The 12,558-nt window shown below is 32.6% G+C and overlaps 2 protein-coding genes across 2 annotated transcripts in view; both read left to right on the forward strand.

The window, feature by feature from the left end:
- The window catches only part of LOC115244018, an 8,850-nt gene extending 618 nt beyond the window's left edge, over positions 1 to 8,232 (forward strand). Inside the window, exons 2-12 of the mRNA XM_029821353.1 lie at positions 15 to 138; positions 594 to 740; positions 2,797 to 2,975; positions 3,178 to 3,384; positions 3,536 to 3,757; positions 3,953 to 4,145; positions 5,367 to 5,577; positions 5,930 to 6,236; positions 6,322 to 6,467; positions 6,722 to 6,938; positions 7,050 to 8,232. Coding sequence (XP_029677213.1) covers positions 15 to 138; positions 594 to 740; positions 2,797 to 2,975; positions 3,178 to 3,384; positions 3,536 to 3,757; positions 3,953 to 4,145; positions 5,367 to 5,577; positions 5,930 to 6,236; positions 6,322 to 6,467; positions 6,722 to 6,938; positions 7,050 to 7,265 — 2,169 coding nt within the window. The 3' untranslated portion in view covers positions 7,266 to 8,232. The remainder of the gene's footprint in view (positions 1 to 14; positions 139 to 593; positions 741 to 2,796; positions 2,976 to 3,177; positions 3,385 to 3,535; positions 3,758 to 3,952; positions 4,146 to 5,366; positions 5,578 to 5,929; positions 6,237 to 6,321; positions 6,468 to 6,721; positions 6,939 to 7,049) is intronic.
- Positions 8,233 to 9,609: 1,377 nt separating this feature from the next.
- On the forward strand, positions 9,610 to 12,548 carry LOC115244056. The gene is made up of 2 exons (XM_029821432.1): positions 9,610 to 9,843; positions 11,929 to 12,548. The coding sequence occupies exons 1-2, from the start codon at positions 9,610 to 9,612 to the stop codon at positions 11,986 to 11,988; spliced, it is 294 nt and encodes a 97-aa protein (XP_029677292.1). The 3' UTR covers positions 11,989 to 12,548.
- The last annotated feature ends 10 nt before the right edge of the window (positions 12,549 to 12,558 follow it).

Raw genomic sequence — 12,558 nt, forward strand, 5'->3', positions numbered from 1 at the left:
AAGAGTGATTTTAGGTTCTTAGGCTACACGATGTTTGGCGTACTTGCAATAAGATACGAGCCGCTGCCTTTCGTATTGGACTTGATTTATGGGAATACTATAAACCTCTAGATCCCGACAACCGCTGTGTGATATCAGGTATAAATACCGAACACTGGCACTAATGAGTTTTTAAAATTAGTTATCGAATGAGAGCGGTTATCTTTAGACACTCGATATAATGAAAAGTCATCGATAATACAGTATTTCTGGGATTTCTCTCTTCAGCTCTTCGAGCTCTCTTATTTATTATTTCTATTCATATAGTTGGATTATTATATAATTACATCATTATATAAATTTTTTACATATTTAAGCTTTAAATGTATAAATTCCAATTTTGAAATTTAAGTTGCAAATGTAACATTTATGCAGAAAAAGCAATTGAGGCTGTAAATATTCGGAGGGTCCTGTTATTCGAGAAAATAATATTGAATATAAAATCTATTGAATTGCAGTAATGTTCAAATATTAACGTGATAGCATATATCTAAAGTTTGCAACATGTTAATTATATTTACAACATGTTAACTATACAATTATTAAATATGCAGATTCCAAATTTATTTCCGTTTTGGCCGGACCTCTAAAAGGCGTGATCGGCTTATCGGATAAAGAAATCTGTGACTTGGCGGATTATTTTCGGATTCAGGAGGGCCGGATTCTTTATTCGCAATTTTGCGAGATTATCCACGATAACAGTATGCACGCTTTTTATTAATGAGACATGTTTATGTAAAATTTTAAGTATTGTTTCTTTTTTCCGCTTACATGGTATATTTTATCGGATCATCTAGATTCGGATAGCATATCTACCTAGATATCATTAGAAAAATCTGTTATAATGGAAAATGTGTTTCTTTAGTGTTTTAATTGTTTTAAAACACTAAAGAAATTATTATTAATTGTTCTTAAATGTTTTAATTTGAAAATTGTTTATTACACAAGTTGTTATTATAATAATATAAGTTATTTATTACAATTTATTCCGGTATAATTTTAAAATTGCATTTATTTTTCAACATTCAGTGAGCAAAATATTGATATTTGACTAGACTATAAAGTGCATTAAAATTTTTTTTGCTTTACTTGTCTTTACTTTTCTCTTTAATAATATTTATATTTTTTAAATTTGGTTTTTAAATAATTCAAATCTCTCTCTCTCTCTCTCTCTCTCTCTCTCTCTCTCTCTCTATATATATAATGATTTACATCATCCTCGAACGTACGCCAGCACATGCGATTGGGATCATCCGGATCTTTATAAAGCGCGATCAGGGCGTCGATTTCTGATTCGACCAAACATAAACGACCCAAGGACGATATTTGAAGCGTATCTAGCGCTCTTCGAAATTGCGAGACGGTCATTCTACCGTCATTCAGATATTCAAAATCCTGTGGAAAGTTAAAACGCTTAGGCCCTAATTGCAGATAAGCTATTACGATCCCGTATCGCATCCGTAAAATAAAATACAAAGATGCGACTACGTCAAACCCAATCATTGTACGCGATAATGCATCACGGGCGTACGACATTTTATTTATAATAATGCTAATTCATCCGTAAAATGCGTGATTAATCAGAATAACCTTGAAAAACTCATGGATACGTATTCGATGCTCGAGAACGTGTCTCTGGATACGTTTAATGATTTCTAGCTTAGGCATCGTTTCTTTCGTCGGTTCCATTACCGGATGAAACACCGTTTGCCTACCAAATATTCGATTGGGCATGACTTTGCCGATTTCCGGTCGTGGTAATTTAGGCAGCTCAACCGTAATTAATCGACCGGGAAATTGATCGAGCAATTCCTGCTCGAGAGAGAATAAAGTGGTAAGATATAATTTACGACCCTATGAGTGTATTATCGTACTTGATTCATTTAATATATTTTTTTTTCACTACGTGTATAGGATAAAACAATATAGGAAAAGGGAGAAAAAATTCTAGGAGCAATAATACCCCACTGAAATTCATCATTCCATGTTCATCTAAATAGCACTTGACTTTATCAATTGCCTTCAAAAATGCCACATAATTTACAGTGTAGGCATTTTTGGCAAATCTTTTTACGAGCAGACGAAACTCTTCGGCACCAAGGATAATATTTAGAAATTTTAAAATCCGACCGAAATGTGCGAGAGTGATCGTTCCGACATTCTTCGCGATCTGCAAAATATACCTTACGATTTCTACATTCAATAGTCACGTTTTAAAAAGAAACGAAATTATTACAAATTATTAATCTATTATCAGTGTAAATAACAAAAAAAATTAAAAATTGAAGAACATACACCAAAAGAATAAATAACAAGTATGATAACGTTACAAAGTATCGCAATAATTCATAAATAAATCATGCCGAATGTACCAGTTCATAATCTTGAAAATACGGCCAAAGTACAATTTTTTTTTTGTTCACCAGCACGGCGATCTGAGTGATTAACAGATTTAGTTTTCGTGTTTCTATGCAACTTAAGACATTTACATGTAACGGGTCCTCCCATTCCAAACCGGTCACAAGAGGCTTGTTTTTCCCAAAATTAGGAACTACAGAAAACATTATTACAATGTTTCGCGAATTTGCATATTATATGCTTGCTTTATTGATTTTATCATCGAAATATATATATATAAGTGCATATCAAATATATATATTTGATATGCACTTAATATAATGCGTTTCGATGATAAAATCAATAAAGCAAGCATATAATATGCAAATTCGCGAAACATTGTAATAATGTTTTCTGTAGTTCCTAATTTTGGGAAAAACAAGCCTCTTGTGACCGGTTTGGAATGGGAGGACCCGTTACATGTAAATGTCTTAAGTTGCATAGAAACACGAAAACTAAATCTGTTAATCACTCAGATCGCCGTGCTGGTGAACAAAAAAAAAATTGTACTTTGGCCGTATTTTCAAGATTATGAACTGGTACATTCGGCATGATTTATTTATGAATTATTGCGATACTTTGTAACGTTATCATACTTGTTATTTATTCTTTTGGTGTATGTTCTTCAATTTTTAATTTTTTTTGTTATTTACACTGATAATAGATTAATAATTTGTAATAATTTCGTTTCTTTTTAAAACGTGACTATTGAATGTAGAAATCGTAAGGTATATTTTGCAGATCGCGAAGAATGTCGGAACGATCACTCTCGCACATTTCGGTCGGATTTTAAAATTTCTAAATATTATCCTTGGTGCCGAAGAGTTTCGTCTGCTCGTAAAAAGATTTGCCAAAAATGCCTACACTGTAAATTATGTGGCATTTTTGAAGGCAATTGATAAAGTCAAGTGCTATTTAGATGAACATGGAATGATGAATTTCAGTGGGGTATTATTGCTCCTAGAATTTTTTCTCCCTTTTCCTATATTGTTTTATCCTATACACGTAGTGAAAAAAAAATATATTAAATGAATCAAGTACGATAATACACTCATAGGGTCGTAAATTATATCTTACCACTTTATTCTCTCTCGAGCAGGAATTGCTCGATCAATTTCCCGGTCGATTAATTACGGTTGAGCTGCCTAAATTACCACGACCGGAAATCGGCAAAGTCATGCCCAATCGAATATTTGGTAGGCAAACGGTGTTTCATCCGGTAATGGAACCGACGAAAGAAACGATGCCTAAGCTAGAAATCATTAAACGTATCCAGAGACACGTTCTCGAGCATCGAATACGTATCCATGAGTTTTTCAAGGTTATTCTGATTAATCACGCATTTTACGGATGAATTAGCATTATTATAAATAAAATGTCGTACGCCCGTGATGCATTATCGCGTACAATGATTGGGTTTGACGTAGTCGCATCTTTGTATTTTATTTTACGGATGCGATACGGGATCGTAATAGCTTATCTGCAATTAGGGCCTAAGCGTTTTAACTTTCCACAGGATTTTGAATATCTGAATGACGGTAGAATGACCGTCTCGCAATTTCGAAGAGCGCTAGATACGCTTCAAATATCGTCCTTGGGTCGTTTATGTTTGGTCGAATCAGAAATCGACGCCCTGATCGCGCTTTATAAAGATCCGGATGATCCCAATCGCATGTGCTGGCGTACGTTCGAGGATGATGTAAATCATGGTACAATATCTCTCATATACATTATAATTAAATTTACAAAGTTTTCAATATCTTCAAATTGTTAATACTTCCTCTTTCTTTAATTATAATCGAAACTGCAGAATTATATGGCAACAAACAAAAAAATTTTTTTTTATAATATTTTTCAAAAATAAAAGAAGACCATATAGTTTTTTAAACAAGAAGTGTTAACTCACAACTTATATTTTAATCTCATATATTTTTCTTTACAGTCTTCACCGTAAAAGGACTTGACAAATTACCGAATCTTAGAGTGGAATCACCGCCCCAAGAAATAGTATATTAAATGAATCAAGTACGATAATACACTCATAGGGTCGTAAATTATATCTTACCACTTTATTCTCTCTCGAGCAGGAATTGCTCGATCAATTTCCCGGTCGATTAATTACGGTTGAGCTGCCTAAATTACCACGACCGGAAATCGGCAAAGTCATGCCCAATCGAATATTTGGTAGGCAAACGGTGTTTCATCCGGTAATGGAACCGACGAAAGAAACGATGCCTAAGCTAGAAATCATTAAACGTATCCAGAGACACGTTCTCGAGCATCGAATACGTATCCATGAGTTTTTCAAGGTTATTCTGATTAATCACGCATTTTACGGATGAATTAGCATTATTATAAATAAAATGTCGTACGCCCGTGATGCATTATCGCGTACAATGATTGGGTTTGACGTAGTCGCATCTTTGTATTTTATTTTACGGATGCGATACGGGATCGTAATAGCTTATCTGCAATTAGGGCCTAAGCGTTTTAACTTTCCACAGGATTTTGAATATCTGAATGACGGTAGAATGACCGTCTCGCAATTTCGAAGAGCGCTAGATACGCTTCAAATATCGTCCTTGGGTCGTTTATGTTTGGTCGAATCAGAAATCGACGCCCTGATCGCGCTTTATAAAGATCCGGATGATCCCAATCGCATGTGCTGGCGTACGTTCGAGGATGATGTAAATCATGGTACAATATCTCTCATATACATTATAATTAAATTTACAAAGTTTTCAATATCTTCAAATTGTTAATACTTCCTCTTTCTTTAATTATAATCGAAACTGCAGAATTATATGGCAACAAACAAAAAAATTTTTTTTTATAATATTTTTCAAAAATAAAAGAAGACCATATAGTTTTTTAAACAAGAAGTGTTAACTCACAACTTATATTTTAATCTCATATATTTTTCTTTACAGTCTTCACCGTAAAAGGACTTGACAAATTACCGAATCTTAGAGTGGAATCACCGCCCCAAGAAATAGCTGATCTATCTCGAAAAGGCATATCAAATTGGCAATGCGAGCCGAAGAGTATAAGAAATCTTTGCGAAGATGTCTTGCAGAGAGTAAGGCAGCGAGTTGAAGAGAGGAGGATTTTTTTAAAGCAGTTCTTCAAGGATTACGACCAGTATGTTTATCTTTGGATTATCGTTAATTAAATGGCTCATCTTGAGTCATAAAAGAACATAAAAAAATTTTATAAAGAACTTGTTTACTTTTTATTCTCAACACATAAGAGTATAAATTATATTAAAAAGTAAACAATAAATGCATAATTCCAAGTTATACTACTTTAATTTATATAATAAAATATATTTTTGAGAAGTAACCAAAGGAGTAGTATTTCACAAAAAAAGGTGTTTCAGAAATCGTTATATTAATTATTTTATTATATATAACGTTTTGCATTTATTTAATTAAAAGATATTATTTATGGTAAGAAAAAATTGTTACTCTCTAATTTAAACTAATTACATTAGACATAATCGCGGTCATGTAACGCGAGCACAATTACGGCAAGTGCTTATTACGACGACTATACTATTATCTCCGGAGCAAGTGTTTGCACTGGAGCAAAGATATAACAACGATTTGGGATTCAACTACACTCAATTCCTACAGGAATTAGAATCCCAACCGATTGCAGAACCTTTATATCTTCAGATATTGGAAGATAAAAAAAGAATCAACGCTGAGAAACCACCGTCTGAACCTCATGAGGACGAAACTAATATCGTATTGATTTTAGCTAAAGTTAAGGCTAAAGTCGTGCGCGAAAGAATCAAAGTAATTTATAACAGTAATATATCCTTATCATTAATTGATTGATGAAAGAACTGCAATTATAATTAATTCAACAAACTATACATAGGTACTGGAATTCATGCGCCAATTCGATAGACACAATCATCTTGTCATTGAAAGGCCAGATTTTATCAGGGGTCTGGATCAACTTCGCTGCAGTTTGACACCTGCGGAAGTAGATACCATTACGAAGGCTTTTCAGGCCTCTGCAAAGTACGAAACATTATAATTTTAACATTGAAAATTAGGATTGTTAATTGCAAAATATAGAAAGAGGAGATGGATGATGATTTTGACCCGTCGAAATTTTAATCCGATTTTTTATTTTCCGAATTTTCATTATTTATCTTCTTTGTGTATTGTTTCATACAAGATTGTTTGAATTTTCGTTGGTATTACGATTTAAGAAAAAAAATATTTTTTTCTTTGCATTCATAATCTTATTATCATTCTGTTTCTTCCCGAAGACCTCATGTCATCGAATATGTGAAGTTCGCGAAAATTGTGGAGGAAGCGGTTGCGACAGGAGGTTTGGAAAAAGTCCCGCTTTTAGTTCCCTTGCAACACGTGCCTTCTGAGGCGAGTGATAAGACCTTTTTGAATTTTGACGAGCGACAGACGGTAGCAATTGCGATAGATAAATTATGTAAAGTACCAAGTCCGAATCTGGAGGAACTCTTCAAAGTTAGTATAGAAAGCTATGTATATACACGGTACAATATTTATTTATTATTTAAATTTTATTTTTCTTGTAAAGGAAAGGAAGAGACATTTTATAAATATATATCTTTTTAGGATTATGATAAGGAGAATATCGGCACCGTGTCCAAGGATCGCTTGATTAAGGCATTGTCGGTTAGACGAATGTTAGAGCTTATAACCAACAAAGAATTGGATGCCGTACATAAGTGCTTCTCCATTGAGAGAGGTGGTCGCCTGGAAATTGACTATCGAGGCTTCCTGCGCGCTTTACACCTGTCACAAGAAAACAAAAAGGCCGTGCTCTTTTAAAAAGACGCGGCTTATCCTACAAGTACAAAAACTGAGACTGTTTCTCTCTTCTATTATCTTGTGCTATATTGCAGTGAAATTGTCGCAAATTAATGCAATTGTAACAAACGATGTTATAAGTCTCGCCTATTTTTACATAATAATGTATAATATTGCTTTGAATTGAATTATCGGCGTCAATTTTGTAGAGAAAATGTGCAATTTCCAATCTAATGTATATTTATATTTGTCTTCTAGTGTAAATAAGTATTTATGTATCACGTGGAGATAAATATCTGTTGCCTAATTTTCGCAACATTTTTTATACATGAATTTTGTAGTATTTTTACATATTTAGATTTTTGAGGCATGATGTCGTGGAAAATATATCTTTAAACAACTAAATATCTTTTTTAGAATTTTGATATGTGATTACTTGTAATTGATTTGGTTATTTGATCAGGTTCTTAATTGAATAATGATGTAACGATTTAAAGAATTAAATTCAGAGAATTAAGCAGGATTTTCGTGAAATATAATTTGTATACGATGTTTCCAAATTATTATATTTACAGGTCTTTCTCTTCGTTCAACATGCGCGTTTTGTGTCCAATTTAATATTATACTTATTATAAAACAGACGAAAGATCTTTTCGTCTAAATAGGACACTGTCGTAAGAGTGTGTTTTGCTTACATGATTTATAAAACTCGTCGAACCAGCTCTCTTCCGAGAAGGAGAGCTTCTTTTTTTCACTCGCTGGTTTAATGTACCGATCTTTGGCCCTCGTATAAATTCATCCGAGTTTAAAACTTGCTTCCTGGATCCAAGTTGGGAGGAATATAAGAAGGATAGACGCCGTATAGATCGTGGTAATCTTGATCTTCGATTATCTACCGTAACGTCAAGCAAGGTAAGATCTTTTAAATAGCTAGTTTGATTATTTGATTGCCCGTTCAAAACAGAAATTTTCTTAGAAATAAAATAATTTTAATAATAATCTTTTTAAAATTTGTTTAAATGTTTAAAATTTTTTTTGAGACATTTAAAACTATTAACTATTTAATGAGTCTAGTATTAAAATCTGACAACTTTATAAGATATATATACATATAATAATATAAAACATTTTATATTATTTAATAAAAATTTTTTGCAAAAAGATATATATTATTTTATATTGTGATTCAAGTAAGTCACTAAAATTTTAGTTACATAAATGCAAACTAAAAAAAATCTATGTCTCCTAACAAACTGTTCCTACCAAGAATTTTTCAGATTATATAATAATATTAAAGATTCTTGAAAATATAAGTGAAGGTAGTAGAAGTGTTAAAATTGTTTTTATAATTTAATTAAATTTATCAGTATTTTGTTATCTTAAATCAACATGCGCTCGCAATAGACATTTTATGTAATGCAACTATTACAAAATTTATATCCATTATAAATAATTTATTTAATTAAATTAAGAACAAAAAATTTTGTTAATATTTTTACATTAGGAAAAAATGGTGATAATTTACATTATTACATAATACATAACTGTACTTTAAAATTAACACTATACCAACCATTACATTACCACCTTATTCTCCTAAATTGTTTTCTCGGATGCTAATAGATGGCACCATCGATACAATCTTGTAAAACAAAGTATTCAATTCCCTTTTATACAATTTAAAAAAATCGTATTCGATACGGAAAGTTTCTAAATGCATTAATAATTATTTCTTAGAATTTCGTATTAGCCAATTAATTAATCAATATTTTTAACTAATGTTGTTAAAATAAATATTTTTTGTTTCTTGTCTTTAATTAATATTTAAAAATTGATCTACGTTTAACTTATAATGATGATTTAATTTTTGTTAATTTTTTAAACTGGATTTCTACTTATGCAAATTGAATAAAAATCAAGTTTATTAGAATGTCTTGACCATGTACAACACTTACATGGCATATTCGCGAAGCGAATAAAACTAACAAATATGATGTTAATATAGCAAGCACGCTTGTATTTTAAGTACCGATTGCAGCATCCATTTTAAAGAAGTAGGAGCGGCTACCTTTTAAATGACAGAAATTGTCGAAGCACGTGTATTAGCTTTACCAACACGTACACATTTTGCTGGCAAAGAATAATTTAGGCAGGTAGAAAGTTTAGGTTTACCTCATGCTACACGCTTTTTACCAGAGATTAGAATACTAAGAAAAAATATAACAGAGTCGCTATTAGCGCTTGATTGGATAACAAAATAGAACATTTTTTGATCTGTATATATTCATATATCGGAGATAAAATATTATATGTCATTGATTGTCAGCTAGAACAAAAAAAATACTTGATTGCAGAAAACAAGAAAATGAAGTACATCGCTTTGCTTTGCCTGATCGTCGCTTTCGTCATCGCTGGACCACCGTTTCCATTATCCGACGATAACTTGTCTCCTCAATGTCAAATTCCGAAATGTCCAGCCAAAGCTAACGATGGCGCGCCGATCACTTTGCCCTATCCCTTAGATTGCCTGCAATACATCATCTGCGAAGAATCCGGTCCACGCACCGTCGCATGTCCAGCAGATTTGGTCTTTAATAAGGTAAGCGTCAAAGTCTTTTTTACAATTACTTGAAACTTTAGAAAATGGAAGCTAGTTGATGGAAAGTATTTCATCATGCTACAAAAAATATATAGAGGAAGGATATATAAAATAGAGGACAAATGTTAAAATAAAACAAAATTTTATATTTTTTATATTTTTAATTAAAATTTTTTTGATTTTTAGAAATGTTCTTATTCACTTCTAAAATATGCATTTATTAAATACATATTTATTAAATATATATTCACATACTTGTAAAATACGTGTTCGAAATGAAATTTCAGAATATATATGCCACATTATAATCGTTTGCAGTTTCAAATTATTATTTAAGAATGCGATATTTATTTTTAATTTTAAGTATAACTCTTATATAATAAGATATGTCGCGTGAATAAGCGCCTCCTTGCCAATCTTTAATTTTTTCATTATTTCTTTCTGTTCCGTCTAATGCAAATAGTAATTCTGCGGAATATTACACAGTTTTGCTTGATAGCGAAAATTATCACCGATAACACTTATACTTATGCATCACTCGTGATTTACTCGTGAAAAATAGATGTTCTCACAATCAGTATATCGCGGTCTTCACGGGTATTTCATGGATTTATTCGTAGTGCCGCACATCACGCAAAAACCCGCGCGCTCCATCGATCGCGTTCCTACACCCCGAAGAATTCCCCGCAACGCGAGAGACAGATGCGATTTCATTCATCTTCATCGACCTCTCGTGACGCGATGTCTCATTAGTCCTTCCTTGAACTCGCGTGTACCATATCATCTACGATACATACATTAAGCTTCATAAATATTGTCTCGCTATTGGATTCTTTTTCGGAACAACATGATTTACGGACATTTATACATCATTATGTCGAGTGCTTGAAGTTTCAATTCATTTAATGGTGAAAAAATTTTTATTGATCCTTTCCTTAATTTTTCATATAGAATAATCTAAACTTACTTTTTAATTCTTTTGCAGAACGATTATTAACAGTGATAATCATTTTTGAAGAAATCTGCGAAAATACTTAAAACGATCTTCCCGGATGCAACTTTTTTTAAATATATTTTTACGGGTAAATTCGATTCTTTGTTAATTCTTAAACACGGCGGTTGAAATCGGTTAATGTTAGCTCGATTTATCTCGTTCCGGCATTTTATTTCCAATTTATTATTATATTGCATACTATAAATAAGGTAACCTTTGCAGGATAGATAAATGATGAATCTCAATAGATATTCGTATAAATTTCTTTTATAGGAAGTTTATACTAATAGGTGCATCATTTGCGAGAAGTAATATTTGCGGCACTGGCGAAGATCATTATAATAGGATTAGTGATAATCACAATTCGTCATTTACTGAAAAGTTTTGTAGAGCAAAGTCTCAGAATATTTCTGATTAATTATCAAACCTAGCGGAAAACACTGTAATTTAACCCTGTACGTGACGGAGTGTTGTACCGTAATAAAACGAGCATGTGTGTACGAGGCGAAAGAGCGGCCGCGAATCGATCTTATTCCGAAACATGATATCCCGTTTGTGATCTACAAGTGCGTCACGTGTGGACCTGGAGTCGCGGCCTCGTATCACCCTTCGATAACCCCGATGCTGAAACACCCCCGTCTCGTCGTATCCAGTTACGAGCCGCACGAGTGGCGCACGTGCATATTGTTGTCCCCGGGTGCTTCACCTGACACGTGACCGAGCAAGTTTCAATTCACCGGTTCTCCGCGAATGTCGGTGCTTGACTTCGTGATGAGCGGGGTCGACGGGATCGCTTGAACTCGCCAGATTATACCCGTTGTTTTTAATTTGCCGCTTTTAATGCGTGCTCGCGAATATAATTTTGAAAATAAACGGAATCGTTAGGAACTGATAGGAATCTATTATTTTGCGAACTTGCGAGATCTGCGGATTTTCCGAATAAAAAATTTTTTAACAATTGCTTGATTTTCTTCGATCTTATTTTATTCTTTTTCCATTTTAATTTTTTTTCGGACTTATAGCTCTTCTTGTAAGCGATTCTGTTATTGGAAAAGTGAGCTTCATTCGCGTTTAAAATTTTTTTGTTTCAGAATACTGGTAAATGTGATACTCGGCAAAATGCCAACTGTATACCTTGCTGGCAAGGTTGAGTCAGATCGAACATCTATCGAGCATGTCCACAGAAAGAAGAAAAGTAGAAAATGTATGCTAAGAATCTAATATTACAAGTTGTCTTACGTCATTTTAAAAAGTACCTAGTAATATAAATAAAATTTATCGTTTTTTAATATAAATATTTTAAATATAATATATAATATTCCTTAATTTTGTTAAAAAAGAAAGATTTTTATTTATATGGTAAAATGTATAACTGAAAGGAGGAATTATATTCCTGTACTTAAAATGAGGTATATTATGACGTGTGTTTGGAGAATTGCAAATATAATTTTTAATTTGTAGAAATCGGTCGATTATGGGAAACTAAAAAGAGACAACCAGAAAATTTGCCTATTCTATTTCAATAAACTATTTCGTAGTTATCTGCATTTCCATTGTGTTTCAGGCTGAGAAATTCATATTTCTCCATGTTCTCCATTCTTGGCTTATAACAAACGCGGCCGTTACTCAGCCATTAATAGGTTTTCATTGTTTTATTCTCCAGTTTCGACGTCAGTATTTTTAATGTCGCGATAGCCGTGATAGTCGTACGTTATTCTCGG

This window comes from Formica exsecta, unplaced genomic scaffold (genome assembly GCF_003651465.1).
Source record: "Formica exsecta isolate Colony F162 unplaced genomic scaffold, ASM365146v1 scaffold79, whole genome shotgun sequence".
Taxonomy (NCBI): Eukaryota; Metazoa; Arthropoda; class Insecta; order Hymenoptera; family Formicidae; genus Formica; species Formica exsecta.

Coding starts and splice junctions, on each gene's coding strand:
- LOC115244056 (XM_029821432.1), top strand. CDS start 9,610: ATGAAGTACATCGCTTTGCTTTGCCTGATCGTCGCTTTCGTCATCGCT. Junction 9,844..11,928: donor CAGATTTGGTCTTTAATAAG/GTAAGCGTCAAA, acceptor TTTTTGTTTCAG/AATACTGGTAAATGTGATAC.